The following is a 27,094-nucleotide window of genomic DNA, read 5'->3' on the forward strand; positions in this document are numbered from 1 at the left end:
AAGAAAAGTGGCACATCGAGACCGATGCACCACTTTCTTGTAAAAATCCCCTTAAGCGTTTCTGGAAATAATAGCACTTTCTCTTTTTTCTCTCTTAGGAAAAGTTGATGTCAGAAAGAAAAATTCCAATTCTTCAGAGTCAGCTGGAGGAGTACAAGACCATCCTTTGTCAGCTACAGGCACAGAAGTCTAAACTGCAGACAGAGGTATGTAGCTCTTTAATCACGCCTCTCGCTCACCTGTCGAGGTGCCACACGGATACAGTTTCTTATTCTACTTGAACAGGCGAATCACTTTGTTTCAATGCCATCATTTGTATAGAATTGTTCAGCGGAAGGAGTCTGCAAAATGCTAGCAATGTTCATCCACATTTCTGTGATTTACTGTCCACAGTGTTGCCTTCTTGATAAATAGGAGAATGTCTAAATCTTTGATTTTTAATTGGATGAGAGAGCCTATTTAATCTCAACGAGTATATTTGTGATAGATAATTTGAGAACAGACAGATTTGGGAATTGTCACTCTCATCCCCTTGTCACCGACATTTAAGGGGCCATCCAGTAAGTGATGTCACAAAACATCTCTAAACTCCAACCGACATCCTGAGACAAAAAACACTCTAGAACGGTATGGTTGGTGATGTAGGACGCGGTATTGAAAACTATTTTTTCCTACACTGGATGATCCAGGTTTCTTCCTTTACTTATAGGGAGTGACGTACTATGCAGCCACCTAAGCATGTGCTTATATTTAGCGAAATTTACATTAAGTCTTCTCAAATGTCCCGGATTTTGGGTAGTGCCCAGGTTATTCAATGAAATGTCCCATTTTTTCAGTAGTGTGTGGGTTGAGCACGTGCACTGGGGTAAAATAGATGTGCTCATGCTCACTTTTCAGAACTGGTAAAGTTGTGATGTCACTTAGGTTGGCGTTGTAGTGAGAAGGGAAATCCTTTAAAGAGAAACATTTTGGGGCATATTTATACTCCGTTAGCGCCGGAATTGCGTCGTTTTTTTTGACGCAATTCCGACGCAAAACTAACTCCATATTTATACTTTGGCGTTAGACGCGTCTAGCGCCAAAGTCCATGGAGTTTGCGTAATTTTTTAGCGTGGACACCTACTTTGCATTAATGATATGCAAGGTAGGCGTTCACGTCTAAAAAATTGACTCCGAGGCATGTGCGCCGTATTTACACTCCCGGGCAAAATTCACGCCCGGGAGTGGGCGGGTCCAAAAAAATGACGTACGGCCGCTTTTGCGCCGTTTTTTTGCGCCTGGAAAAGGCAGGCGTTAAGGGACCTGTGGGCTCTGAAGGAGCCCAGAGGTGCCCTCCCATGCCCCCAGGGACACCCCCTGTCAGCCTTGCCCACCCCAGGAGGACACCCAAGGCTGGAGGGACCCATCCCAGGGACATTAAGGTCAGTTCAGGTAAGTCATTTTTTTTTTTTTTTTTTGTGGCATAGGGGGGCCTGATTTGTGCCCCCCTACATGCCACTATGCCCAATGACCATGCCCAGGGGACAGAAGTCCCCTGGGCATGGCCATTGGGCAAGGGGACATGACTCCTGTCTTTGCTAAGACAGGAGTCATTTCTATGGGGGTTGGGAGTCGAAAAAAATGGCGCAAATCGGGTTGAGGCGAAAAATTTGCCTCAACCTGACTTGCCCCATTTTTTGACGCCCAAGCCCCATATCCCCCTACGCCGGCGCTGCCTGGTGTACGTCGTTTTTTTCCACGCACACCAGGCAGTGCCGCCGGCTAACGCCGGCTAACGTCATTGATTAAATACGGCGCCCGCATGGTGCTTCAGAATGGCGTTAGCCGGCGCTAATTTTTTTTACGCAAAACTGCGTTAGCGCAGTTTTGCGTCAAAAAGTATAAATATGGCCCTTTCTCTCTGAAGTTCCCTTCTCTTTCTACAAGCAGCAACAAAGTTGTTATGCCAGCTATTGGAAGAAGAGCGCAACCCTGCTCTGCTCACAGGAGTCAGAGGTCACCACCTGCAGGAAGATCCAGCCAGCCACGCGTGGCCCTGCTAATCAGGCAGCTGCCAAAGGGGCCTGGAGTGGACCCATCCTGCATGACTGTTCCCCAGCCCTAACAGCACCAGCAAGATGGGACCCAGGGAGAAGGAAAGCTTGGAGGGAACAAGAAAGAGAAGGGGTGGAGGAGAGCACGAGACAGGATAAAATGGGGGGTGTCGTGAAGTAGTCTTAACATCTTACACACTTTACACAGTTAACATGTTCCAGTGCTTTTAAAAAAATTATTTTATATAGCAGCAGTACTCTGCCTGAAAAGGTTGTTTGCTGAATCCATTAAAGTGTTAATACACATTACACACATCTTTCTCAATTCGATTATGTGTCAAAGTAAATGAACATTGTACCTGCCTTCTTAATTGAAATATTTAATCAACTTTTTAGGATATAGCAATATGAACTTAATATCATCCTCCCATGTTTATGGTTTATACAAATACCAATAACAAAGCCCTGAGCAGAATTATATTTTGCTGTCACTGGGTGCGTTTGAATGTTTAGCGCCCAAAGCCTGCGTTTTGTTTGCTGTGGGTCATGTGAAAATGGCACATGTGTACCTGTTCTGGTTTGTTTAAAGAGAGTGAGGAATTTTCCACAGAGAATATTACTGCACTTTTTCATATATGCAACTTACTGGGTAGATGGTTTACACAGACTGCCCTGGTGTGTGCAAACAGCATGATCCTTGCTAATCTGTCCTTTGTGCCTGTATGTGTAGTTTTACCTTTAATAACATTTTGGGCCAGATCTACAAGAAAGTGACACATCGGTCCCGATGCGCCTTTTATCTTGCGCTTTCCCTGCCCCACCCAACGATACCATGGTTGCTCTGTATTTACAATACGGCACACCATGGCACTTGTTTCCACAATAGTGACATAACTTATGATGCTATTCTGGTGCTTTGCTGGATTAGCACCATCAATTATGGCACTAGTGCAGAAAAGCAGTAGGGAGGCCCAAAAGTTACTATGGGCCTGTCACTTTAATGCCTGCGAGCAGGCATTGAAAATGACAGACAAAATGTTGCAGTGAAATCTTGTAGCTTTTAATGCAACATTTTTTGCAGCCGCCCTGCGTGGGAATGCCCCCCCTGCAAACATTATACCTGGCGTAGGTATAAGGTGGGACAAGGGGTTGCAAATTGGTCCAATGCTAGTATGGTGTGGGGAAATGGCCTCCTTAACTCCACGTTAGCGCCCTTTGATTTGCCATCTGTAATTCTTCATATGTGTCTGTGGAGGAGACTGTCATTGTAGTCCCTTTTCTATGTCTATGACCGTTGTCAAGTAGTCCTTCTTCTAAGTCAATGATTGCGACAAACTGTAGTCCTACTTCTATGTTTATGACCTGTCCTTTTGAGAATCTGGTCACCCTAGTATTGAGGGACTTTGGAAACAATATTTTTTGTTCTCTTCAGTGTCTTTTACACCCGCTTGTCCTGTCAAAGGTTGATACATTTAGGCTATATTTTACATTAGTCAGTGTGAGAGCGGCTATTTTCAACTACATAAACACCACTCTGGAAAATGCTTCTGTTGGTGCCAAACAATAAGAGAACATAATCGTTTAAAGTAATAAATAAATACTAAGCCAATGTTAAACATTAAGGTGGTCATTCTGACCTCGGCGGTAAAAGGCGCCTACCGCCGGTCAGAAATCCTCCATAATCCCGCCGCGGTCGCGGAAACCCGCCACGGTCATTCTGACCCGCAGAAGGCAAACCTCCGAAAATCCGACCGCCACAACAGACCGCCAGACCAGCGGTCGGCGGAAAGGTGGAGGTGACCAAACCTCCACCGCCACGCCAACAGAAATACGCCCATCCCATTACGACCCACGAATCCACGCGGCGGTCATTCAAACGCGGTATTCCATTGGCGGGACACACCGGCGCGGTCAGAATACCCACCAACGAACAAAACTCACCCACATTGGACGATTTGAATCCCACACACCTGATACACATACACACACCACTCCCACACACACAATACAATATAAAACACCCACCCACATCACCCACAAACCCCTACGCTTACAAAATCGTAAAGAAGGCAAGAGAGAGACACCAGGATCCAAAACATAACAGCCACAGCCACTCAACACCATCACCCACACACTATCCACACACAAAACAACACACACCACCACACTCAACTCACTTAAATACACATACTCCACCCCACACATCATACACACCACCCCATGGCACCCCAAAGACAACCCCGCTTCACAGACGAAGAACTCAGGGTTATGGTGGAGGAAATCGTTCGTGTAGAGCCCCAGCTGTTCGGCACACAGGTCCAATACACCAGCATTGCCCGGAGGACGGAGCTATGGCAGAGGATTGTCGACAGGGTGAACGCAGTGGGACAGCACCCCAGAAATCGGGAAGACATCAGGAAGCGATGGAACGACCTACGGGGGAAGGTGCGTTCCATGGTATCCAGGCACAACATCGCCGTGCAGAAGACTGGCGGAGGACCCCCACCTCAACCCCCACAATTCACATCATGGGAGGAGGAAGTCTTGAACATCCTGCATCCTGACGGCCTCGCAGGAGTCGGCGGAGGAATGGATACTGGTAAGTTGAAGCTTCAATACTGCTTCCCCCCCACCTGCATGCCAAATCAGACCCCAACCCTCACCCCCATCCTCGAACCCCACCCTCACCCCCACCCCCATCCTCACCCCCACCCTCTCCCCCACCACCATCCTCACCCCCACCACCATCCTCACCCCCACCCCCAGCACACCTATTCCCCGCCAATGTCTCACCATCACAACCCACACATCCCAAAACCTAGGCCTGCATGCGTCCACTAAGCATGGACACCCATCACCAAAGCATGCCCAATGCATATACACATCCCCCCCACAAGCCACCCTCACCAAAGCCCCCACACACGAATGCCAGCACTTGGGGACACGGGAACCCACAGATACACCCATATGCCACACATTGAAACTATAACCATACCTCTATACCTCTGCAGGACCCGACCGTCAACACACCGCGGCGGAGGGGCCAGAATTATCCACACCCCCCACCCAAGAGGCCGTCAGCGATGACAGCAGCTCTGTCGATCTGGACACCGATGACCAGCCCGGACCATCGGGGACCTCTGGACAGTCGGTTCCCCTCACACAGGCACAGGCCACTATAGACCCTAACCCCTCTGGGAACACCAGCACAGCTCCCACCCAGCGGGCCCATGCCTCTGTCTCCAGGGCGCGTCAATCTGCGGTGTGTCTACCACTACAGGGCACCCAGGATAACCCACCACCCCAACAACAACAGGGACCTGGGGGCAGTGGTAGTGGGCACACCGGCCAGGGGGCAGAGGCCCAGGGAAACAGGCCAACTCGGCGGGCAGCTGTGCGACAGGGGGGGGAGGAGAGGCCCAGGGAACCCACTCTCCACGAGGTCCTCACCACCATCATGGGAGCATACAACCGCTCCCAGGAGACGATGGCGACGGTACTGGCCCGGTTCCAGGAGATCCAGGTGCTGCAGGAGGAACACTATCGGGGGTACAGGGAGGACATCCGAGCCATCAACACCACCCTGGTTACCATGGTAGGGCTGCTGCAGGACCTCGTAAACAGCAGGGCGGACACTGAACAACACCCAAGGGCCCCTGCCACTAGCCGGGACCAAGAACAGCCATCCACCTCCGCCGGCGCTAGTGGACAGGAGGCCCCCGCACAGCAGCAGCCCACCAGACCCCCACCTCCTGCAGGAGAAGAACCACCCCGCAAGAGGGCCCTGAGATCTCGCAAGACAGAGTAGGATGTCAAGACCCCCGCCAGCAATGGATACCACCTGATGTCATCCCACTGTCCCACATTGTCACCCTGTCCATCCTCGAACTGCCCATGCTCCATCTCTCCACAGGCCTCTGGACAATGCACCTGTGTGACTGTTACTCTGGACTCTGCCATGGACATTCCTTCACCATAGCCCCCACCCACTTGAAACCACCCATCCCATTTTGAGCACTTCAATAAACACCTATTTTGCACCAAAATATCAGGAGTCTGGCTGTGATTTCAATAGATTGTAATTGACATGACAGTGCAAATATGTCCTTGTACATGGTGAAGTCAACAAACAGCTGCCACAAAGCTGTAGTCCATGGGGAAACGAAGCACAGGACTCGTAGTGGGGACCCCAGATCTGAAATAGGGAGGGAAAAGCCAAAACTCAGTCATCATACACTGGGGCAAATAGACAGGCAGCAGAGATGCTGCAGAGTAGTTAACTTTTACTAAATTATCTTTGAAATGTTACCTGTGTCCTATTGGAAGTACTGTTCAATGATTCTGTCCCTGTTGTCTGTTTCAGCCCCGTCGTCTTCCTCCTCGTCACTCTCCTCAGGTTCCACCGCTGCCACAACACCACCGTCTCGACCATCCTCCTGCAGGAAAGGCACCTGGCGGCGCAAAGCCAGGTTGTGAAGCATGCAGCAGGCCACGATGATGTGACACACCTTCTTAGGTGAGTACATTAGGGATCCCCCGGTCATATGCAGGCAGCGAAACCTGGCCTTTAGGAGGCCAAAGGTGCGTTCGATCACCCTCCTAGTACGCCCATGGGCCTCATTGTACCGTTCCTCTGCCCTGGTCCGGGGATTCCTTACTGGGGTCAGTAGCCACGACAGGTTGGGGTACCCAGAGTCCCCCACTAGCCATACACGGTGTCTCTGTAGCTGTTCCATCACGTAAGGGATGCTGCTATTCCGCATGATGTAGGCGTCATGCACTGACCCTGGGAATTTGGCATTTACATGCGAGATGTACTGGTCAGCCAAACACACCACCTGGATGTTCATTGAATGGTAACTTTTTCTGTTCCTGTACACCTGCTCCCTGTCTCTTGGGGGAACCAAAGCCACATGGGTCCCATCAATGGCACCAATTACGTTGGGAATATGTCCAAGGGCGTAGAAATCACCCTTCACTGTAGCCAGTTCGCCCACCTCAGGGAAAATGATGTAGTTCCTCACGGATTTCATCAGGGCAGACAACACTCTGGATAACACCTTTGAAAACATGGGCTGAGACATCCCAGAAGCAATTCCCACTGTTGTCTGAAATGACCCACTTGCCAAGAAATGGAGTACTGACATGACCTGCACCAGAGGGGGAATCCCTGTGGGTTGGCGGATGGGGGACATCAGGTCGGGCTCCAGCCGGGCACACAGTTCATGGATAGTGGCACGGTTAAGACGGTAGGTCAGGATAATGTGGCGTTCTTCCATTGTCGACAGGTCCACCAGCGGTCGGTACACGGGAGGATTCATCCGTCTCCTCGCCCAACCCAGCGGACGGTGCCTAGGAAGGACAACATGGAGCACACAGTCAGGCAACCCACAGGTACGTACTCACAGCTAGCACAGTATACGATTCTCTATGCAGTGAATGGCGTGTATGAGTGGCTATGCAAGGCCTAGGCCTGTGTGACGCAGTTGAAATTGAGCCATGTGGGCCCTGGAAATGGCGGCTGCCTGACCTGTGAAGTGTGACAATGGGATGTGAGGTCAATGCGCTGGCGTGGCACACCGCGGCGGGCGGCGGGCCAAGACCGCGGCGCGAAGCCGCATTGGTTAACATTGAAGCCTATGGGTTTCAGGAGCCAATGGCGAAGGGCGCCGGCGGTGGCGGGACGCACCGCCGCGGTACGCACCGCCGCGGACGTGACCGCCATTTTCTATCTACTTATCCACTTGCGACTTGAACTTTCACAGGAGAGGACCTATACTGCAAGTGTTGCTGTGACCTCGGTCTGGAAGGGACAATGGCTGCTGCGACTGGGGAAAGGGCCCCTGCCTTCACTGGCGAGGAGTTGGAGAAACTTGTGGATGGGGTCCTCCCCCAGTATGCGCTACTCTACGGTCCTCCAGACCAACAAGTGAGTGTAATTCTATCTGGATTTGGGGCCACTGGCTGGCTTGGGGGCCTGGCGGGGATGGGGTGCATGTTGGGCCTGGCGGGGGCCTGGCGGGGATGGGGTGCAAGTTGGGCATGGCGGGGGGCCTGGCGGGGATGGGGGGCATGTTGGGGCTGGCGGGGGGCCTGGCGGGGATGGGGGGCATGTTGGGCATGGCGGGGGGCCTGGCGGGGGGCCTGTCGGGGATGGGGGGCATGTTGGGCATGGCGGGGGGCCTGGCGGGGGCCTGGCGGGGATGGGGGGCATGTTGGGCATGGCGGGGGGCCTGGCGGGGGGCCTGGCGGGGATGGGGGGCATGTTGGGCATGGCGGGGGGCCCTGGCGGGGATGGGGGGCATGTTGGGCATGGCGGGGGGCCTGGCGGGGGGCCTGGCGGGGATGGGGGGCATGTTGGGCATGGCGGGGGGCCTGGCGGGGGCCTGGCGGGGATGGGGTGCAAGTTGGGCATGGCGGGGGGGCCTGGCGGGGATGGGGGGCATGTTGGGGCTGGCGGGGGGCCTGGCGGGGATGGGGGGCATGTTGGGCATGGCGGGGGGCCTGGCGGGGGGCCTGGCGGGGATGGGGGGCATGTTGGGCATGGCGGGGGGCCTGGCGGGGGCCTGGCGGGGATGGGGGGCATGTTGGGCATGGCGGGGGGCCTGGCGGGGGGCCTGGCGGGGATGGGGGGCATGTTGGGCCTGGCGGGGGGCCTGGCGGGGATGGGGGGCATGTTGGGCATGGCGGGGGGCCTGGCGGGGGGCCTGGCGGGGATGGGGTGCATGTTGGGCCTGGCGGGGGGCCTGGCGGGGATGGGGGGCGTTGGGCCACTGGAAAGGAAAATGCTGAGTAACTTGAACGTGGTATTTCTCCCTCCCTGTACGTGTCACATAGGTCCGCGCCCATGAGAAGATTGGGATTTGGCGTGCCATCGCCAAGGAAGTCCGGGGCCTGGGGGTCCACCATCGACGGGGCACCCACTGCCGCAAGAGGTGGGAGGACATCCGCCGCGGGACAAAGAAGACCGCCGAGTCTCTGCTGGGGATGGCCTCCCAACGTAGGCGGGGTGCCTGCCGTCAACTGAGCCCCCTGATGTTCCGAATCCTGGCGGTGGCCTACCCTGATTTGGATGGGCGCGTGAGGGCAGCACAGCAGACACAAGGGGGTGAGTACAAGCATCATCTACTCTGTTGTCGTGCAGTGGAGGTGTCTGGGTGGGGGAGGAGGGCTGTGGGTCCCCCTAGGCCAGGGCGATATCTGTAGGCTGGGCACCCCCGTAAGCCCCTGTGTCCCCAGCCACCACCCTCAGTAGTGTGTCAGTACAGCCATCCCTGGGCCGTGTCATCCATGGGTGCAGTTGACAACTCTAGGCGTGTAGGGCATGTTCCACGGAATGCGTAGCGGACCACAAGTGCGCAACTTAGTGCAGGGGGCATCTGTGTCTGTCATGTCCGCTAACTGTACCGGAGATCCATGTACTCAATATCCCTTTATTTCTCTCTCCCCCCCCCTTTTTGTTTGTCTTTCTGTGCTTGTGTGCATCAGCATCATCAGGCGGAGGAGAAGTGGCATCGGGGCAGGAGGGAGCTGCATCTCACATGGCCCAGGAGGGCCATGCCACAGAGTCAGACTGGACCAGTGAGACGGAGGGCGAGGGGAGCTCCACGACGGGGACGACTGGAGCCTGCAGCGACACGGACACGTCCTCGGAAGGGGGCTCCCTTGCGGGGGTGGCACCATCCGTGCCCCCCGCCATTACAGGTACAGCCGCCACCCAGCGCACCATCTCCGCCCTCCCAGCAGCCCCTCCGCGTTCGCCCCGTGCCCGCTCTGCCAGGAAGCCGGGCATCTCCTTCGCCCCAGGCACCTCAGGCCCTGCCCCTGTTACCCCCGCTGCCCTCAGTGAGGAGGTCATTGACCTCCTCCGAACGCTCATTGTTGGGCAGACTACCCTTTTGAATGCCATCCAGGGGGTGGAGAGGGAGGTTCATCGCAGCAATGCGTACCTGGAGGGCATTCATTCGGGTCAGGCTGCCCATCAGCGATCGTTCCAGGCTCTGGCCTCAGCACTGACGGCAGCCATTGTCCCTGTCTCCTGCCTGCCTCTACTAACTCCCTCCTCCCAGTCTCCTGTTCCTCTGCCTGTCCCACCCACACCATCAGACCAGCCTGCACACACCTCAACACCCAAGAGAAGCTCATCCAAACATAAGCACCACAGATCACCCAGACATTCACACACGCAACATTCCGATGCAGACATGCCAACAGTCACTACCACCTCTGTGACCCCCACCTCCTCGTCTCCCTCCTCCCTCCCTGTGACGTCTACACTCACACCTCCATACACCTCACCATCAGCCAGTGTTTCCATCACCAGCACACCCTCCACTCCAGTCCGCACACGTGCAGTCACCACCCCCACTGCCATTTACACGTCCCCTGTGTCCTCTCCCACTGTGTCTGTCACCCCCTCTTCCACACCACACAAACGCAGCCACCCACCCACCCAACAGCCATCCACCTCACGACAGCCTATCCCTCCTGCACCTGCACCCAAAGACAGCAAACGTGACTCACCTACAACCACATCCTCTCCCTCCACTCCCATTCCCACTGTACCTACCACTCTCCATTGTCCCAAGAAGCTCTTCCTCGCCACTACTAACTTCTTTCCTGACCCTGAGCCCCCCCCTCCTTCTCGTCGGGGTAAGAAGAGCACCTCAGCCACCACCAGCCCTGCAGCCCCCTTGACAAGGGTGCAGGGGTATTGGAGCCCGCCAGCCCGCATGTCTGGATCTTCACCCAGCAGCAAGGGGACAGCCAGCCCACCCCCTGGGAAGAGGAGCAGAAGGCGGAAGGGGCGCCGCAGGAGCCCGCCTTCTACATCCCCCCCGGACACCACCCAGAGACAGTCACCAGCCACAGCTCCAAAGGGAGGCAAGGGCCACAGGCCGACGACTAAGGAGGGCAAGGGCAGCAAGTTGGAGAGGTCAGGCAGCAGGCCTGCTGCCCAGGAGGAGCCCACAACCCCCATAGCCGCTGCCCCGGGAGAGCCCACCACCCCCATAGCCGCTGCCCAGGGAGGACCCAGCCCAGCTGGCCAGGAGGGCCCCACCACCCACAGCCCAGGTGGGCAGTGAAGGAGCACCATCCCCGCTGCCCAGGAGGGCACCACCATGCAATTAGCAGTTGGCCATAGACCGTCCGCCGTCTCAAGAACCGCTGAACTGGGCCCCGCCGTCTCAAGAACCGCTGACCTGGGCCCTTCAAGGCAAGAACCGCTGAACTGGGCCCTTCAAGGCAAGAACCGCTGAACTGGGCCCCGCCGTCTCAAGAACCGCTGACCTGGGCCCTTCAAGGCAAGAACCGCTGAACTGGGCCCCGCCGTCTCAAGAACCGCTGACCTGGGCCCTTCAAGGCAAGAACCGCTGACCTGGGCCCTTCAAGGCAAGAACCGCTGAACTGGGCCCTTCAAGGCAAGAACCGCTGAACTGGGCCCCGCCGTCTCAAGAACCGCTGAACTGGGCCCTTCAAGGCAAGAACCGCTGAACTGGGCCCCGCCGTCTCAAGAACCGCTGACCTGGGCCCTTCAAGGCAAGAACCGCTGAACTGGGCCCTTCAAGGCAAGAACCGCTGAACTGGGCCCCGCCGTCTCAGGAACCGTTGAACTGGGCCCTTCAAGGCAAGAACCGCTGAACTGGGCCCCGCCGTCTCAAGAACCGCTGAACTGGGCCCTTCAAGGCAAGAACCGCTGAACTGGGCCCCGCCGTCTCAAGAACCGCTGACCTGGGCCCTTCAAGGCAAGAACCGCTGAACTGGGCCCTTCAAGGCAAGAACCGCTGAACTGGGCCCCGCCGTCTCAAGAACCGCTGAACTGGGCCCTTCAAGGCAAGAACCGCTGAACTGGGCCCCGCCGTCTCAAGAACCGCTGACCTGGGCCCTTCAAGGCAAGAACCGCTGACCTGGGCCCTTCAAGGCAAGAACCGCTGAACTGGGCCCTTCAAGGCAAGAACCGCTGACCTGGGCCCTTCAAGGCAAGAACCGCTGAACTGGGCCCTTCAAGGCAAGAACCGCTGAACTGGGCCCCGCCGTCTCAAGAACCGCTGGACTGGGCCCTTCAAGGCAAGAACCGCTGAACTGGGCCCCGCCGTCTCAAGAACCGCTGAACTGGGCCCCGCCGTCTCAAGAACCGCTGACCTGGGCCCTTCAAGGCAAGAACCGCTGAACTGGGCCCTTCAAGGCAAGAACCGCTGAACTGGGCCCCGCCGTCTCAAGAACCGCTGAACTGGGCCCTTCAAGGCAAGAACCGCTGAACTGGGCCCCGCCGTCTCAAGAACCGCTGACCTGGGCCCTTCAAGGCAAGAACCGCTGACCTGGGCCCTTCAAGGCAAGAACCGCTGAACTGGGCCCTTCAAGGCAAGAACCGCTGACCTGGGCCCTTCAAGGCAAGAACCGCTGAACTGGGCCCTTCAAGGCAAGAACCGCTGAACTGGGCCCCGCCGTCTCAAGAACCGCTGGACTGGGCCCTTCAAGGCAAGAACCGCTGAACTGGGCCCCGCCGTCTCAAGAACCGCTGACCTGGGCCCTTCAAGGCAAGAACCGCTGACCTGGGCCCTTCAAGGCAAGAACCGCTGAACTGGGCCCTTCAAGGCAAGAACCGCTGAACTGGGCCCCGCCGTCTCAAGAACCGCTGAACTGGGCCCTTCAAGGCAAGAACCGCTGAACTGGGCCCGCCGTCTCAAGAACCGCTGAACTGGGCCCTTCAAGGCAAGAACCGCTGAACTGGGCCCCGCCGTCTCAAGAACCGCTGACCTGGGCCCTTCAAGGCAAGAACCGCTGAACTGGGCCCTTCAAGGCAAGAACCGCTGAACTGGGCCCCGCCGTCTCAAGAACCGCTGGACTGGGCCCTTCAAGGCAAGAACCGCTGGCCCTTTGGCAGACGTGGCAGGGCAGGATCTATCTTGCGCAGGGCTGCAGGATGTCCTCTGGCCAACTTGCCTCCTCCAGTGGCAGTGGGGTCTGTTATGGACTGTTTGGACTGTGGCTTTGCTCTCCCCAGGATGGCCAAGTGGGCAGGCCACCCACTGTATGGACTGTATGGACTGTGGCTTTGCTCTCCCCAGGATGGCCCAGTGGGCAGGCCACCCACTGTATGGACTGTATGGACTGTGGCTTTGCTCTCCCCAGGATGGCCCAGTGGGCAGGCCACCCACTGTATGGACTGTTTGGACTGTGGCTTTGCTCTCCCCAGGATGGCCCAGTGGGCAGGCCACCCACTGTATGGACTGTATGGACTGTGGCTTTGCTCTCCCCAGGATGGCCCAGTGGGCAGGCCACCCACTGTATGGACTGTTTGGACTGTGGCTTTGCTCTCCCCAGGATGGCCCAGTGGGCAGGCCACCCACTGTATGGACTGTTTGGACTGTGGCTTTGCTCTCCCCAGGATGGCCCAGTGGGCAGGCCACCCACTGTATGGACTGTATGGACTGTGGCTTTGCTCTCCCCAGGATGGCCCAGTGGGCAGGCCACCCACTGTATGGACTGTTTGGACTGTGGCTTTGCTCTCCCCAGGATGGCCCAGTGGGCAGGCCACCCACTGTATGGACTGTATGGACTGTGGCTTTGCTCTCCCCAGGATGGCCCAGTGGGCAGGCCACCCACTGTATGGACTGTATGGACTGTGGCTTTGCTCTCCCCAGGATGGCCCAGTGGGCAGGCCACCCACTGTATGGACTGTTTGGACTGTGGCTTTGCTCTCCCCAGGATGGCCCAGTGGGCAGGCCACCCACTGTATGGACTGTATGGACTGTGGCTTTGCTCTCCCCAGGATGGCCCAGTGGGCAGGCCACCCACTGTATGGACTGTTTGGACTGTGGCTTTGCTCTCCACAGGATGGCCCAGTGGGCAGGCCACCCACTGTATGGACTGTATGGACTGTGGCTTTGCTCTCCCCAGGATGGCCCAGTGGTCATGGAGTCCCCTCGTGGATCTGGCGTCGTGTACTCAAGTGGCTGAGGTGCCCCCCCTTCCCTTCCCCCTGAGGTGCCTGTCCTATTTTCTTTCTGATGCCCCTGCAGTGTTCTCTCCGTGGAGTTCTTGTCGTGGGACTGGGCCTTGCCCCTTTGCACAGGACCCCTGTGATCCACGGACAGTGGTTGGACTACATTTAGTAGCTGTATATATTTTGTACATAGTTTATTTCAATATATCTGCCCGTTTCTGATCTCTTCTTTTGGTCTTTGCATTATTTCGGAGGGGGGTGGTTTGTGGGTTGTGACAGTGATCTGTGGGAATGCATTGATGTGTGTGTTGTAGTGGGTGTGGGTGGGTGGGTGTGTGCCGGTAATCTTTTCCCTCCCCTGTGTCGTAGGTGCAGTACTCACCGATGTCTTCCGCGCCGCCGGGCCTGCTCCTGGTATATGAGGAGGAATAGGAGTGCGGGGATGACCTGCAACTCTGGCTCCATACTGCCGGAATCTCCCGTGGAGTGCGTAGAGGTGAGCGTTTTCCCGTTCGTAGTCTGTTTCCGCCATGTTCTTATCGGCGGTGCTCCCGCCCCGGAAAAGGTGGCAGATTGGTGGGTCGTAATAGGGTGGGCGGTACTTTGTCTGCCGCCGGGCTGTTGGCGGGAACCGCCGCGCTGTTTGTTTGTACCGCTGTGGCGGTCGGAGTGTTAAGTTGGCGGGCTGTGTTGGCGGTTCCCGCCAGGGTCAGAATGCCATTTTTAATACCGCCGGTCTGTTCGCGGTCCGACCGCCGCCTCTCCGCCGACCGCCAGGGTCAGAATGAGGGCCTAAATTTCTACATTCACTTTCAACTGAGCTGCATGGAAGATAATCAGTAAAAGGCTTGAATCATTGTCACATGGCCCATGGAGGAGCACTGCGCTGCACAATGCTTTGCCACAAGCGTAGCGCTGATTGAGAATGGTGATGCACGGGCCCCTTCCTAACTGTGAGTCATTGTTCATAAACCTGCTGGACAGACTTGAGTGCCGGCTTTCCTGCCTCAACAGTTCCCTGTAAAAAAGCACCCAACACCAAATATGTTGATTACATGATCCTCTTTTTGGTAATATGTCGATGTGTATCTTTTAAATCGAATGCATAAAAAGGACACGTGCTCCTATTCGCAATAGCTCCTTTGCATGGATCGTGATTCACCTTTGCGTAATGTTTGTGTAAAATAAAATTCCGAATTATGATCGATTTACGTAGCCTAAGAGACGTCCCCATAGATACCTTCCCACATGGTAGATTTTCATGAATTGTCCGGCACACCTTGCAAACTAATTTCTTCGTTGGTGGAATTCACATGGAGGGGCGTAGCTTGGTCATTAAGATTGCGGGGGTGGGAAGCTTTACATTTTCTGGCAATTACGCTGGCATATAGAGGCTGATTTAAGAGCCCCTAGTGCCATCCTAACAACACATTTGCATAATTTTTTTTATGCTTATGTGAAGTTAGGTGGCCAAAAAGGCTGTGCCTTATTTACAAAGTGGTGCAATGCATGCATTGTGCCATTTTGTAACCCTTTGCACTACATTATGCCTGCACCAGGCATAATGTATGCAAGTGGACGTTCCCCTGCAAAGAATCACCATTTTTTTCGGCACTTTTAACATTTGCTCAGAGCAGGCTTTAAAAGGGGGCATGCTATTGAATATCCTTGAATACAATGGGCCCCTATGTACTCTGCAGGAGTAGTGCCATCATTTTGGCGCTACTCCTGCAGGGTACATCAATAGCGTAAAAAATAAAAATGCAATTGCCCCCTACCCAGCGCCATGGTGCACTGTATGGAGCACACATGGTGGCGGTAGGAAGGTCTAAAGGGGTGCAAGGAACGTGGAGCTGCACTGGCCTAAGAAACAGTGGAAAACAACAGGAATGCAGTGTGGCAGGAGTACTCAAGACCAGATTTAAAGAAAATTGGCAGCGCTGCACTGCATCACTTTAGAAACGCAGGGATGCGGCGCACCCCTGCATTTCCCCCTGCGCTGCCACTAAATTTAGCTGCCAACACAGGCATCCTTGCACCATCGTGCAAGGATTTCTGTGTTGAGGGGTGTGATTGTTTATGTGCAGGAAGGTGTCCCTTCCTGCACATAAACAATCACTAATGGCGCTTTTGGCAAAATGCAGCACACACAGAAGTGCCAAAGCGTCATTTTCAAATGATTGTTTATGTGCTGGTAGGGACACCTTCCAGCACATAAGCAATCATTTCTGGCATTTTGCTTTTTTTATGCGTGCGGCAGACTGCAGCACGCACAGAAAAAGCAAAAAACGAGGAGGAATAAAAGTATTCCTCCTCATTGCGCCCTGCTAACGCCACCCCTGGGGTGACGTTAGATTTTGACGCTTCCTCAGATTTACAAGATTTCATAAATCTGAGGCAGTGTCAAAATGCAATGCCACAGCAACACCCATTTCACTTCCCTTTCACACACAGTGCGGGAAGGTGCCATATTTACACTGTAGCGTTAAGCCACAAAAACTGGCTTAACGCCACCTTGTAAATACGGCACTGTGCTTAGCTCCACAAGAGCGTCACTAAAAGTGACGCTCCTGTGGCGCTAGGGGCCTATAAATACGGCCCTCAGAGAGAAAACACAATATTATGTAAATTAACCAATATTTTGGTGGACTTTCAAACAGTGTTTGTGTGCGGTTTTTGCCAGTGTATGTAAACATTCCTGCTGAAATCCGCGTGACATCTCTCACAATTACCGACATGAAGCACCTTTACCCCACTAGAAAATACAGTTGTTAGGGAGGTGTTACACCCCAAAAATACCCCACACTCCGCCCCCACGCTACGCCCCTGCTCGTATGACAAATAGAAATGCACAAGTCTCTGCTTTTCATCAAGGCCCATATTTATACTTTTTGACGCAAAACTGCGCCAACGCAGATTTGCGTCAAAAAAATTAGCGCCGGCTAACGCCATTCTGAAGCGCCATGCGGGCACCGTATTTATTGAATGACGTTAGCCGGCGTTAGCCGCCGGCGCTGTCTGGTGTGCGTTAAAAAAAACGACGTACACCAGGCAGCGCCGGCGTAGGGGGAAAATGGCGTATGGGTGTCCAGAAATGGTGCAAGTCAGGCTGAGGCAAAAAAATCGCCACAACCCGATTTGCGCCATTTTTTTACGACGCCCATCCCCCATTGAAATGACTCCTGTCTTAGCAAAGACAGGAGTCATGCCCCCTTGCCCAATGGCCATGCCCAGGGGACTTCTGTCCCCTGGGCATGGTCATTGGGCATAGTGGCATGTAGGGGGGCACAAATCAGGCCCCCCTATGCCACAAAAAAAAATAATAATAATACTTACCTGGACTTACCTTAATGTCCCTGAGGTGGGTCCCTCCATCCTTGGGTGTCCTCCTGGGGTGGGCAAGGGTGGCAGGGGGTGTCCCTGGGGGCAGGGGAGGGCACCTCTGGGCTCATTCTGAGCCCACAGGTCCCTTAACGCCTGCCCTGACCCAGGCGCTAAAATCCGGCGCAAATGCGGGTTTTTTAGTCCCGCCCACTCCCGGGCGTCATTTTTGCCCGGGAGTATAAATACGACGCATATGCATCGCAGTAATTTTTTCAGACGGGAACGCCTACCTTGCATATCATTAACGCAAGGAAGGTGTTCACGCCAAAAAATTACGCTAACTCCATGAACTTTGGCGCTAGACGCGTCTAACGCCAAAGTATAAATATGGAGTTAGTTTTGCGTCTAATTTGCATCGAAAAAAACGACGCAAATTCGGCGCAAACGGAGTATAAATATGCCCCCAAATGTTTTCTTCTCCACAGAGAAATCCTGGTAGGTGGTATAGCTTTTGCTGTGCCATCCTGCAAAGAAAGGGCATCCACTCCTGCTAAGTATTTTTACGTTTGTCTTCAGTGAGAGAACGAATCTGCAAATTAATGTTTTTGTGTCTAGACTGTTACTTTTCTTCTATCTAGGCCAGTCGATATTTAACGAAGACAGTTTCTTTCCAGAGAAAACATGTTCTCTCAAACTGCGCGGAACAAGATTTCATGCACAAGTCTCTTAGCGCCATCTTGTGGAAAATAAAAACATCTTTCAATTTGAAGGTAAAAAAGAATCCAAGTGGCACAGGCGCCTGCTAGTATTGACAGTCACTGCATTACATTGGTGTCCAAGCCAAACAATATAGAGCTGTTAAGTATGCATTTAATAGGTGTATGCTCATGGCAAAGGTCTCTAAGTTGTGAGCATGCATGGTGCCGTAGGCCTCGAAGGTGTGGAAAGAATGTGTTACAGCGCGATAAATTGCTGTTCAAGTTAAAGACTCACAAATAATTGTTTGCCTAAATCAGAAACCTCTAGTACCAGACAGGTTCCTTTAAGTTAATCGCGATGTGTGTTTCCTAGGGCTGAAACGAGCATGAAATGTAGCACTGTGAACACATATGCCTGTACTTGGTAAATGCTGCTGTTGTACATGAGTTATAGCTCGAGAAGCGAAAAAAAAAATGCATAGAATACTTGAATTAATCTCACCCACTGATATCTAGGTCGCATTTCAGTCAATTGAGTTTTGCTCAGTGTGCCACTACAGACAAGGAGGAACCATATGCAAATGTATCTTAGACTTGAGAATTAGAAGGTCCACAACAAAGGACCACAAGCAGCTCCAGACCATCTGGAGTACCATTGCACAGCTTCAGGATGCATGTTGTGGTATAGAGGTTGGACTTACAGAGATGGGTAGACGTCTTAAATCAATCTTATCACTGGTAATTACTCCGGCTTTCATTCCAGTCAAACTTTTGATTTTTCTATTTTTTCTTTTTAATTCATCGTGGCACTGCAGACGGGGACCAACTGTTTGAATTTCACTTAGTTCTTCGCTAGTAGGAGCAGTTCATTCAGGCCACATCTTCTGAACAGCAGCACCAGAAACCTAAAAGGGAATTTGTTTTTCTCATCTGTGTTGTAACTCACCACAGAAATACACCATATGTCCTCTAGTCTCTCAATCTACCAACTTTTGTCATTTCTGTTCCCATATCATGCAGTCTTCATATTTTTGCGGGTACTATACAGAATAAGGCCCTTATTTATACTTTTTTAGAGCCGCATTTGTGCCGCTTTTTGACGCAAAAACGGCGCAAACTTACAAAATACAATTGGGCCATATTTATACTTTTTGATGCAAAACTGCGCTAACGCAGTTTTGCGCCAAAAAAATTAGCGCCGGCTAACGCCATTCTGAAGCGCCATGCGGGCGCCGTATTTATTGAATGACGTTAGCCGGCGTAAGCCGTCGGCGCTGTCTGGTGTGCGTTTAAAAAAAACACGTACACCAGGCAGCGCCGGCGTAGGGGGAAAATGGCGTATGGGCGTCCACAAATGGTGCAAGTCAGGCTGAGGCAAAAAAATCGCCTCAACCCGATTTGCGCCATTTTTTTTCACTCCCAACCCCCATTGAAATGACTCCTGTCTTAGCAAAGACAGGAGTCATGCCCCCTTGCCCAATGTCCATGCCCAGGGGACTTATGTCCCCTGGGCATGGTCATTGGGCATAGTGGCATGTAGGGGGGCACAAATCAGGCCCCCCTATGCCACAACAAAAAAAAAAAAATACTTACCTGAACTTACCTTAATGTCCCTGGGGTGGGTCCCTCCTGCCTTGGGTGTCCTCCTGGGGTGGGCATGGGTGACAGGGGGTGTCCCTGGTGGCATGGGGGGGCACCTCTGGGCTCATTCTGAGCCCACAGGTCCCTTAACGCCTGCCCTGACCCAGGCGTTAAAATCCGGCGCTAATGCGGGTTTTTTAGACCCGCCCACTCCCGGGCGTGATTTTTGCCCGGGAGTATAAATCCCACGCATATGCATCGGAGTCATTTTTTAAGACGGGAACGCCTACCTTGCATATCATTAACGCAAGGAAGGTGTTCACGCAAAAAAATGACGCTAACTCCATGAACTTTGGCGCTAGACGCGTCTAACGCCAAAGTATAAATATGGAGTTAGTTTTGCGTCGAATTTGCGTCGAAAAAAACGACGCAAATTCGGCGCAAACGGAGTATAAATATGCCCCAATTGTATTTTGGAAGTTTGCCCCGTTTTTGCGACAAAAAGCGGTGCAAATGCGGCGCTAAAAAAGTATAAATATGGGCCTAAGTATGTTATGTAAATTTATTCCTACTGTGAGGTACAGCTACCCCGTACCATGCAATTACAAGTTAAACCCCATGGAATGCAAAATTACCATGTTTGTCTGGTCGGTGATACCACAAGAAACACACAATTCTGTGGCATTTAACCCATACATTTACGACCTGCATCATACATTTACCAACTCCTTTCAGCAGGTGGTAAATGTATGAAGAGGTCACTCATCAGGGTAGTGGGTGGGGAAGTAGGTGAGGAAAAAGGAAGGTTTTCTGTGTGGCGAAGCATTGTATGCTTGTCTCATCAGAAAAAAGGGGATGAAGCTCCAAGTCCTTTATTAGGAGTTTAGAGCTGAACTCCAATTCCCGAGCAAACAAATGTTTACACAGGTATCAGAATTATGAGTTGTATGTTATTTATCACACTCCTACAGTTTTCCCATGAAATAACAACCATTCAAACCTGCCAAAATCTATTGAGGGAAATGCCCACAAAAAACTCAAAATAGTCAGTGTGTTAAAAACCAATTCTACATATCTTGTTTATCTGTTGAAAGCCTAAAATAGGAGGTAAGTACCTCACCCTATCCCGAATAAATTGTAATGAAGTCTCTAGTCCCTAGAAAATGACAACAGCAATAACTAAGATATCTCATCAAGTGCTAGCAGATAAATGTACTTCTTACTTTTATGAAACTCTCACTCCTTTTAACTAAGTGATAAACAGTCAATGGTACTGTTTCAAAGTTGAATCACTGTAATATGTACTAACTTGTGAGTGACCTGGAAGCACATTAACAGTTACCGTCAACTAAAGAGTGAAAGAAAGGTAGCAATGCACAGAACAGTCTCTATACTCACTGTAGCTTGTCCCTTTATTGGTGAGAAGGATTATTTATCAATAGTGCTACCTGTGAGTGAGTGACCACAGTTATTTATATTGTCACAGAACCCTTTAAGTTTCTTTATTCCTTGTGATGTGCTGAAGAAGGGATTCATAGTATATACATTTATACATTCTTGGATCATTTTTGCCTAAGGTACAGTTAGTTTAGCCACGACTTTCCTTATAATAGGCTAAACTCTTTTTTTAGTGTATATATGCTTTATTAAAGAAAAAGAATGCAATGATATATTGCATGAAACAGAATTATAGGGATTTACTATACGAAAGAAAAATATATATTAGGTGCATGTGGTATTTAATAAAGCATAAACATGATAAGTATGAGAGGAAGCAGTAAAGACAGAAAAGAGGGAAAGGGAAAGATAAAGGGATGCCTAAAATGAAATTAGGAACTCTAGAAAGATGAGAGAAACTTTTAAATAATGCACATAAGCTTGAGCAACAATAAGAAAATTACATAACTTGTAAGCATGGAACATTATTGCAATATGAATTAGAAACATATTATAAGTGAAGAATATAAAAGGACTGTTGAGCCTGGCCCTTTTAGCTGGGTCATCCCCAAACATTTTCTCTTCTTCCTCCTATTTTGTCTGACTTGTTTTTGTTGGCTTTAGGATTCTGGGCACTTTACCACTGCTGACCAGTGCTAAAGTGCAAGTGCTCACTGTCTAAATGGTATTAGGGATTGGTTTATGCATGATTTGCATATTTTATTTACTAGTACGTCCCTAGTATAGTGCATCAGGTGTGCCCAGGGCCTGTAAATCAAATGCTGCTAGTGGACCTTCAGCACTGATTGTGCCACCTACATGAGTAGCCCTATAAACTTGTCTCAAACCTGCCCGTGCAGTGTCTGTGTGCAATTTTAACTGCAAGTTTGACCTTGTAAGTTTGTCCACTTGCCAGGCCCAAACCTTACCTTTGATAACATGTAAGTCTCCCCTAAGGTCGGCCCAAGGCAGCTCCATGGACAGGGTCCAATTTATTTAAAAGGTAGGATATGTACTGGTGTGTTTTACATGTCCTGATAGTGAAATACTGCTAAATTTATTTTTCACTATTGCAAGGGATATCTCTTCCAAAGGTTAACATGAGGATTGCCTCGAAATATCTTTTAAGTGTCATTTCTCATTGGGAGCAGATGGAGATTTGCAATTTAGAGTCTTTAAACTCACAGTTTAAAAATACATCTTTTGGTGAAATTTGTTGTTTAATTGTAAGTTTGAAAATACCACTTTCAGAAAGTGGGCATTTCTTTGCTTAACCATTTTGTGTTTCTGCCTGGTTGTGGAATACACGTCTGGGTCAGGATGACAGTCGGGTTGTTTGTGAATTCACTTTAGACAGTCACACAAAGGGACCTGAGGTGTACTCTGCATATGCTGATGGGTCTTCATTGAGTGATGAGAGGAGCTGACACTTGCACCTGAATAGGGCTGTGCTGACCTTACACAAAGCAAACTTCAAACCCCTGGAGTGTGTCTGGGGCCAGGACCAGAAAGGCAGGGTCTTGTTCACTACAAAGACCTTCATTGAAGTTTGCCTACTTCAAAGGCAGACATGAGTATAAGTATTGGACCTCTACGACCACAACTTTAAAAAACTTCTGGGCTGAGGACATTCTGCCAAGAAGAAGGTCTAGATGCTGTAGGAGGGACTGCCAATCTAACTGTTGTTTTGTTGTGCTGGCCTGCTGCTTGATGGTTCTGGCCTGGAAGTTAAAGGACTAAACTTTGCTTTCTACATCCTGTTTCCCACGGTTCTTTAAGGGCTTGAACTGACCTTCCCTCCTGATAAGAAGTCTACTGGACAGCAAAGACTTCATCTGCCAGTGCCTGGGCTCTTCTGCTGAGAGTTCTGACTTGCCTAGTGGCACCAACTCCAGTCCCTAGGCCCTTGGAAAGTGGAAGCTTGTGATCTGAAGGAGAACATTTATGCACTGATGTGCAGCGGCTGGCAAATCGATGCAGCCCCTGTCCCACGGCTGGGGAATGGACGCTGTGCCTATCTCATAGCTGCAAAATCAATGCAATGCATCTCTCCCCGTGTCTCCACCAACACAGCACATCTGGATTTTCCACACATCATTTCCTCGTCCCCGCACAGTAGAATGGAACTGGAGTTGCGTGTCCGGAAATCAACGCATAGTCTTTCCTGTGAGGAAAGAATCAATGCATCACCTCCCCTGCAAGTAAGGAACCAACACATCCCCTCTTCTGCGAGGAACAAATCAATGCATCACCTACCCTGCGCAGTAAGGAACCAAAGCACAGCTTTGCTTTTTGGTGCCTCACCCCCCCCCCCCTGTAGCCTGCATAATCTTTGTTTTTGTCACATCCCAGGTACTTTGTGCTAAATAGATAAGACTTCCCAAACAGGAGAAATGCTCCTCAAAAGTGTGCTCAGAAGAATGAGGAAACTTAAATAAAAGCTGTACAGTGATAAAACAATATTATTTTTATTTGATAATGAGTCATTATGAGTCTTTTTGAATGCAAGGATTTCCAGAATAGAGTTCGGTTATTTATTTTGAGATTTTTATAATACTAAGAGGATGAGGCTAAGAACATTGGGCCAGATGTATGAAAATATTGTGCACTCGCAAATGGTAAAATCGGCCGTTTGCGAGTGCAAAATAGTGGTCTGCAATGCATGAAATGCATTTGCAGATCACAAAGTAGAAATCTCAAAAATTGTGATTTTTTGCGTTGCGACCTGGATTTTGCGAATCGCAATTTGCGATTCGCAAAATCCAGGTCGCAAGGCAATGCTGCAAAAAATCGCAAATTGCAATTTTTCTCAGAATGGTATTTTGCACATGCAAAATACCATGATCTGCAACCAGGTGGTAACCTGGTGCAAAATTTTAAAATGCAGAAAAACTGCATTTTTAAATTTAACATGTAAAGCACACATGCCCTTTTGGCATGTGTGTACCTTACATGTTCAATAAAATATATTGGGGTGCAGGAGAGGGGGCCTTAGGCCCCCGGCACCCTGGCCTTTTGCATTTCCAAAATTGCGATTTCTGGTTCAGAAATCGCAATTTTGGAAATGCAAACAATTCGCAGCTATGGGCCAACAGGCCCATAGCTGCGAATGGGGCCGGTATCGCAATTTGCGATTCGGTAATAGCATTTGTGATTTTTAAGAAATCGCTATTACCGATTCACAAATGTGAAACATGGCCCTTTGCGAGTCGGTAATAGCGATTTCTTAAAAATCGCTATTACCGAATCGCAATGGGCCGTGATCATCCATCTGGCCCATTGATTTCTTTGAGGATCTGGTGAAAAGGATGAGTTGCAGAAGTGCATATGAGTGTGTAATAGACAGGTTAGTAAGAGAGCATAATTTAGTCAACATGGATAAAAACTTCTTAAAAGAAAAATTGAAAGTGAAAGATTTTTCAATATAAATACTTAAGAGACTAGGGGCCACAAAGGTTTTTAGTGGTCGTAAACGGTGAATTGGACCGTTTGCAACTACTAAATAGCCTTTTGACATGTACCATCCCTATTTTACTATTCAGTAACCAATTATCGAATTGCAAAATAGGGTTTGCGAGTCAGTATTAGGAATGGGCGTGATAAGGGCATCCCTTTCTAATAAAGCATCACAGGGGCATGCATGCATGTTTTGCGACCGGAATGTGGTTCCACAGCATTCATCTTTTACCAGCTCCGTGAAGGAGTTGGTAACCCATTTACAGACAGGAAGGGGTCCCCAAAGGACTCCTCCCCTTTTTTGAGTGTGGGCACCAACATTTTTTTAAGAGCAGGCATTGGTCCCACAGACCACTGCTTACTATTTAAAATGAAAAGAATGCTTCATTTTTAATTTTGAAATGCATCCGGTTTTCCTTTAACCCCTTCGCTGCCAGGCCTTTTCCCCCTCCTGTGCCGAGCCATTTTTTTGGCTATTTGGGGCAGTTCGCGCTTAGGCCCTCATAACTTTTTGTCCACATACGCTAGCCAAGCCAAATTTGCGTTCTTTTTTTCCAACATCCTAGGGATTCTAGAGGTACCCAGACTTTGTGGGTTCCCCAGAAGGAGGCCAAGAAATTAGCCAAAATACAGTGAAAATTTCGTTTTTTTCAAAAAAATGGGAAAAAGGGGCTGCAGAAGAAAGGCTTGTGGTTTTTTCCCTGAAAAGGGCATCAAAAAAGGGTTTGCGGTGCTAAAATCACCAGCTTCCCAGCATTCAGGAACAGGCAGACTTGAATCAGAAAACCCAATTTTTCAACACAATATTGGCATTTTACTGGGACATACCCCATTTTCACGATTTTTTGTGCTTTCAGCCTCCTTGCAGTCAATGACAGGAATGGACACGAAACCAATGCTGGATCCCAGAAACCGCAACATTTCTGAAAAGTAAACAAAATTCTAAATTCAGCAAGGGGTAATTTGTGTAGATCCTACAAGGGTTTCCTACAGAAAATAACAACTGAAAAAGAAAAATATTGAAATTGAGGTGAAAAAAACATCAATTTTTCTCTACGTTTTACTCTGTAACTTTTTCCTGCAATTTCAGATTTTTGAAAGCAATATACTGTTACGTCTGCTGGACTCTTCTGGTTGCGGGGATATATAGGGCTTGTAGGTTCATCAAGAACTCTAGGTACCCAGAGCCAATAAATGGCCTGCACACTGCAGTGGGTTTTCATTCTATACCGGGTATACAGCAATTCATTTGCTGAAATATAAAGAGTAAAAAATAGTATCAAGAAAACCTTTGTATTTCCAAAATGGGCACAAGATAAGGTGTTGAGAAGCAGTGGTTATTTGCACATCTCTGAATTCCGGGGTGCCCATACTAGCATGTGAATTAGAGGGCATTAATCAAATAGACGTCTTTTTTACACACTGTCTAACATTTGGAAGGGAAAAATGTAGAGAAAGACAAGGGGCAATAGCACTTGTTTTGCAATTCTATGTTCCCCCAAGTCTCCTGATAAAAATGATACCTCACTTGTGTGGGTAGACCTAGCGCCCGCAACAGGATATGCCCCAAAACACAACGTGGACACATCACAGAAAACAGAGCTGTTTTTTGCAAAGTGCCTACTTGTAGATTTTGGCCTCTAGCTCAGCAGGCACCTAGGGAAACCTACCAAACCTGTGCATTTTTGAAAACTAGAAATCTAGGGGAATCCAAGATGGGGTGACTTGTGGGGCTCTGACCAGGTTCTGTTACCCAGAATCCTTTGCAAACCTCTCAATTTGGCTAAAAAAACACATTATCCTCACATTTCGGTGACAGAAAGTTCTGGAATCTGAGAGGAGCCACAAATTTCCTTACACCCAGCGTTCCCCCAAGTCTGCCGATAAAAATGATATCTCACTTGTGTGGGTAGTCCTAGCGCCCGCGACAGGAAATGTCCCAAAACACAAAGTGGGCACATCCCATTTTTTGACTGAAAACAGAGCTGTTTTTTGCAAAGTGCCTACCTGTAGATTTTGGCCTCTAGCTCAGCCGGCACCTAGGGAAACCTACCAAACCTGTGCATTTTTGAAAACTAGAGACCTAGGGGAATTCAAGATGGGGTGACTTGTGGGGCTCTGACCAGGTTCTGTTACCCAGAATCCTTTGCAAACCTCAAAATTTGGCTAAAAAAACACATTTTCCTCACATTTCAGTGACAGAAAGTTCTGGAATCTGAGAGGAGCCACAAATTTTCTTCCACCCAGCGTTCCCCCAAGTCTGCCGATAAAAATGATATCTCACTTGTGTGGGTAGTCCTAGCGCCCGCGACAGGAAATGTCCCAAAACACAAAGTGGGCACATCCCATTTTTTGACTGAAAACAGAGCTGTTTTTTGCAAAGTGCCTACCTGTAGATTTTGGCCTCTAGCTCAGCCGGCACCTAGGGAAACCTACCAAACCTGTGCATTTTTGAAAACTAGAGACCTAGGGGAATTCAAGATGGGGTGACTTGTGGGGCTCTGACCAGGTTCTGTTACCCAGAATCCTTTGCAAACCTCACAATTTGGCTAAAAAAACACATTATCCTCACATTTCGGTGACAGAAAGTTCTGGAATCTGAGAGGAGCCACAAATTT

At 50.6% G+C, this 27,094-nt stretch overlaps 1 protein-coding gene across 1 annotated transcript in view; it reads left to right on the forward strand.

Moving 5' to 3' along the window:
• BFSP1 (beaded filament structural protein 1) overlaps nt 1–27,094 on the forward strand; it is a 313,377-nt gene that overhangs the window by 129,066 nt on the left and 157,217 nt on the right. The window contains exon 5 of the mRNA XM_069234086.1: nt 99–206. Within this exon, the coding sequence (XP_069090187.1) occupies nt 99–206 (108 nt within the window). The remainder of the gene's footprint in view (nt 1–98; nt 207–27,094) is intronic.

Source organism: Pleurodeles waltl, chromosome 5 (genome assembly GCF_031143425.1).
Source record: "Pleurodeles waltl isolate 20211129_DDA chromosome 5, aPleWal1.hap1.20221129, whole genome shotgun sequence".
Classification (NCBI taxonomy): Eukaryota; Metazoa; Chordata; class Amphibia; order Caudata; family Salamandridae; genus Pleurodeles; species Pleurodeles waltl.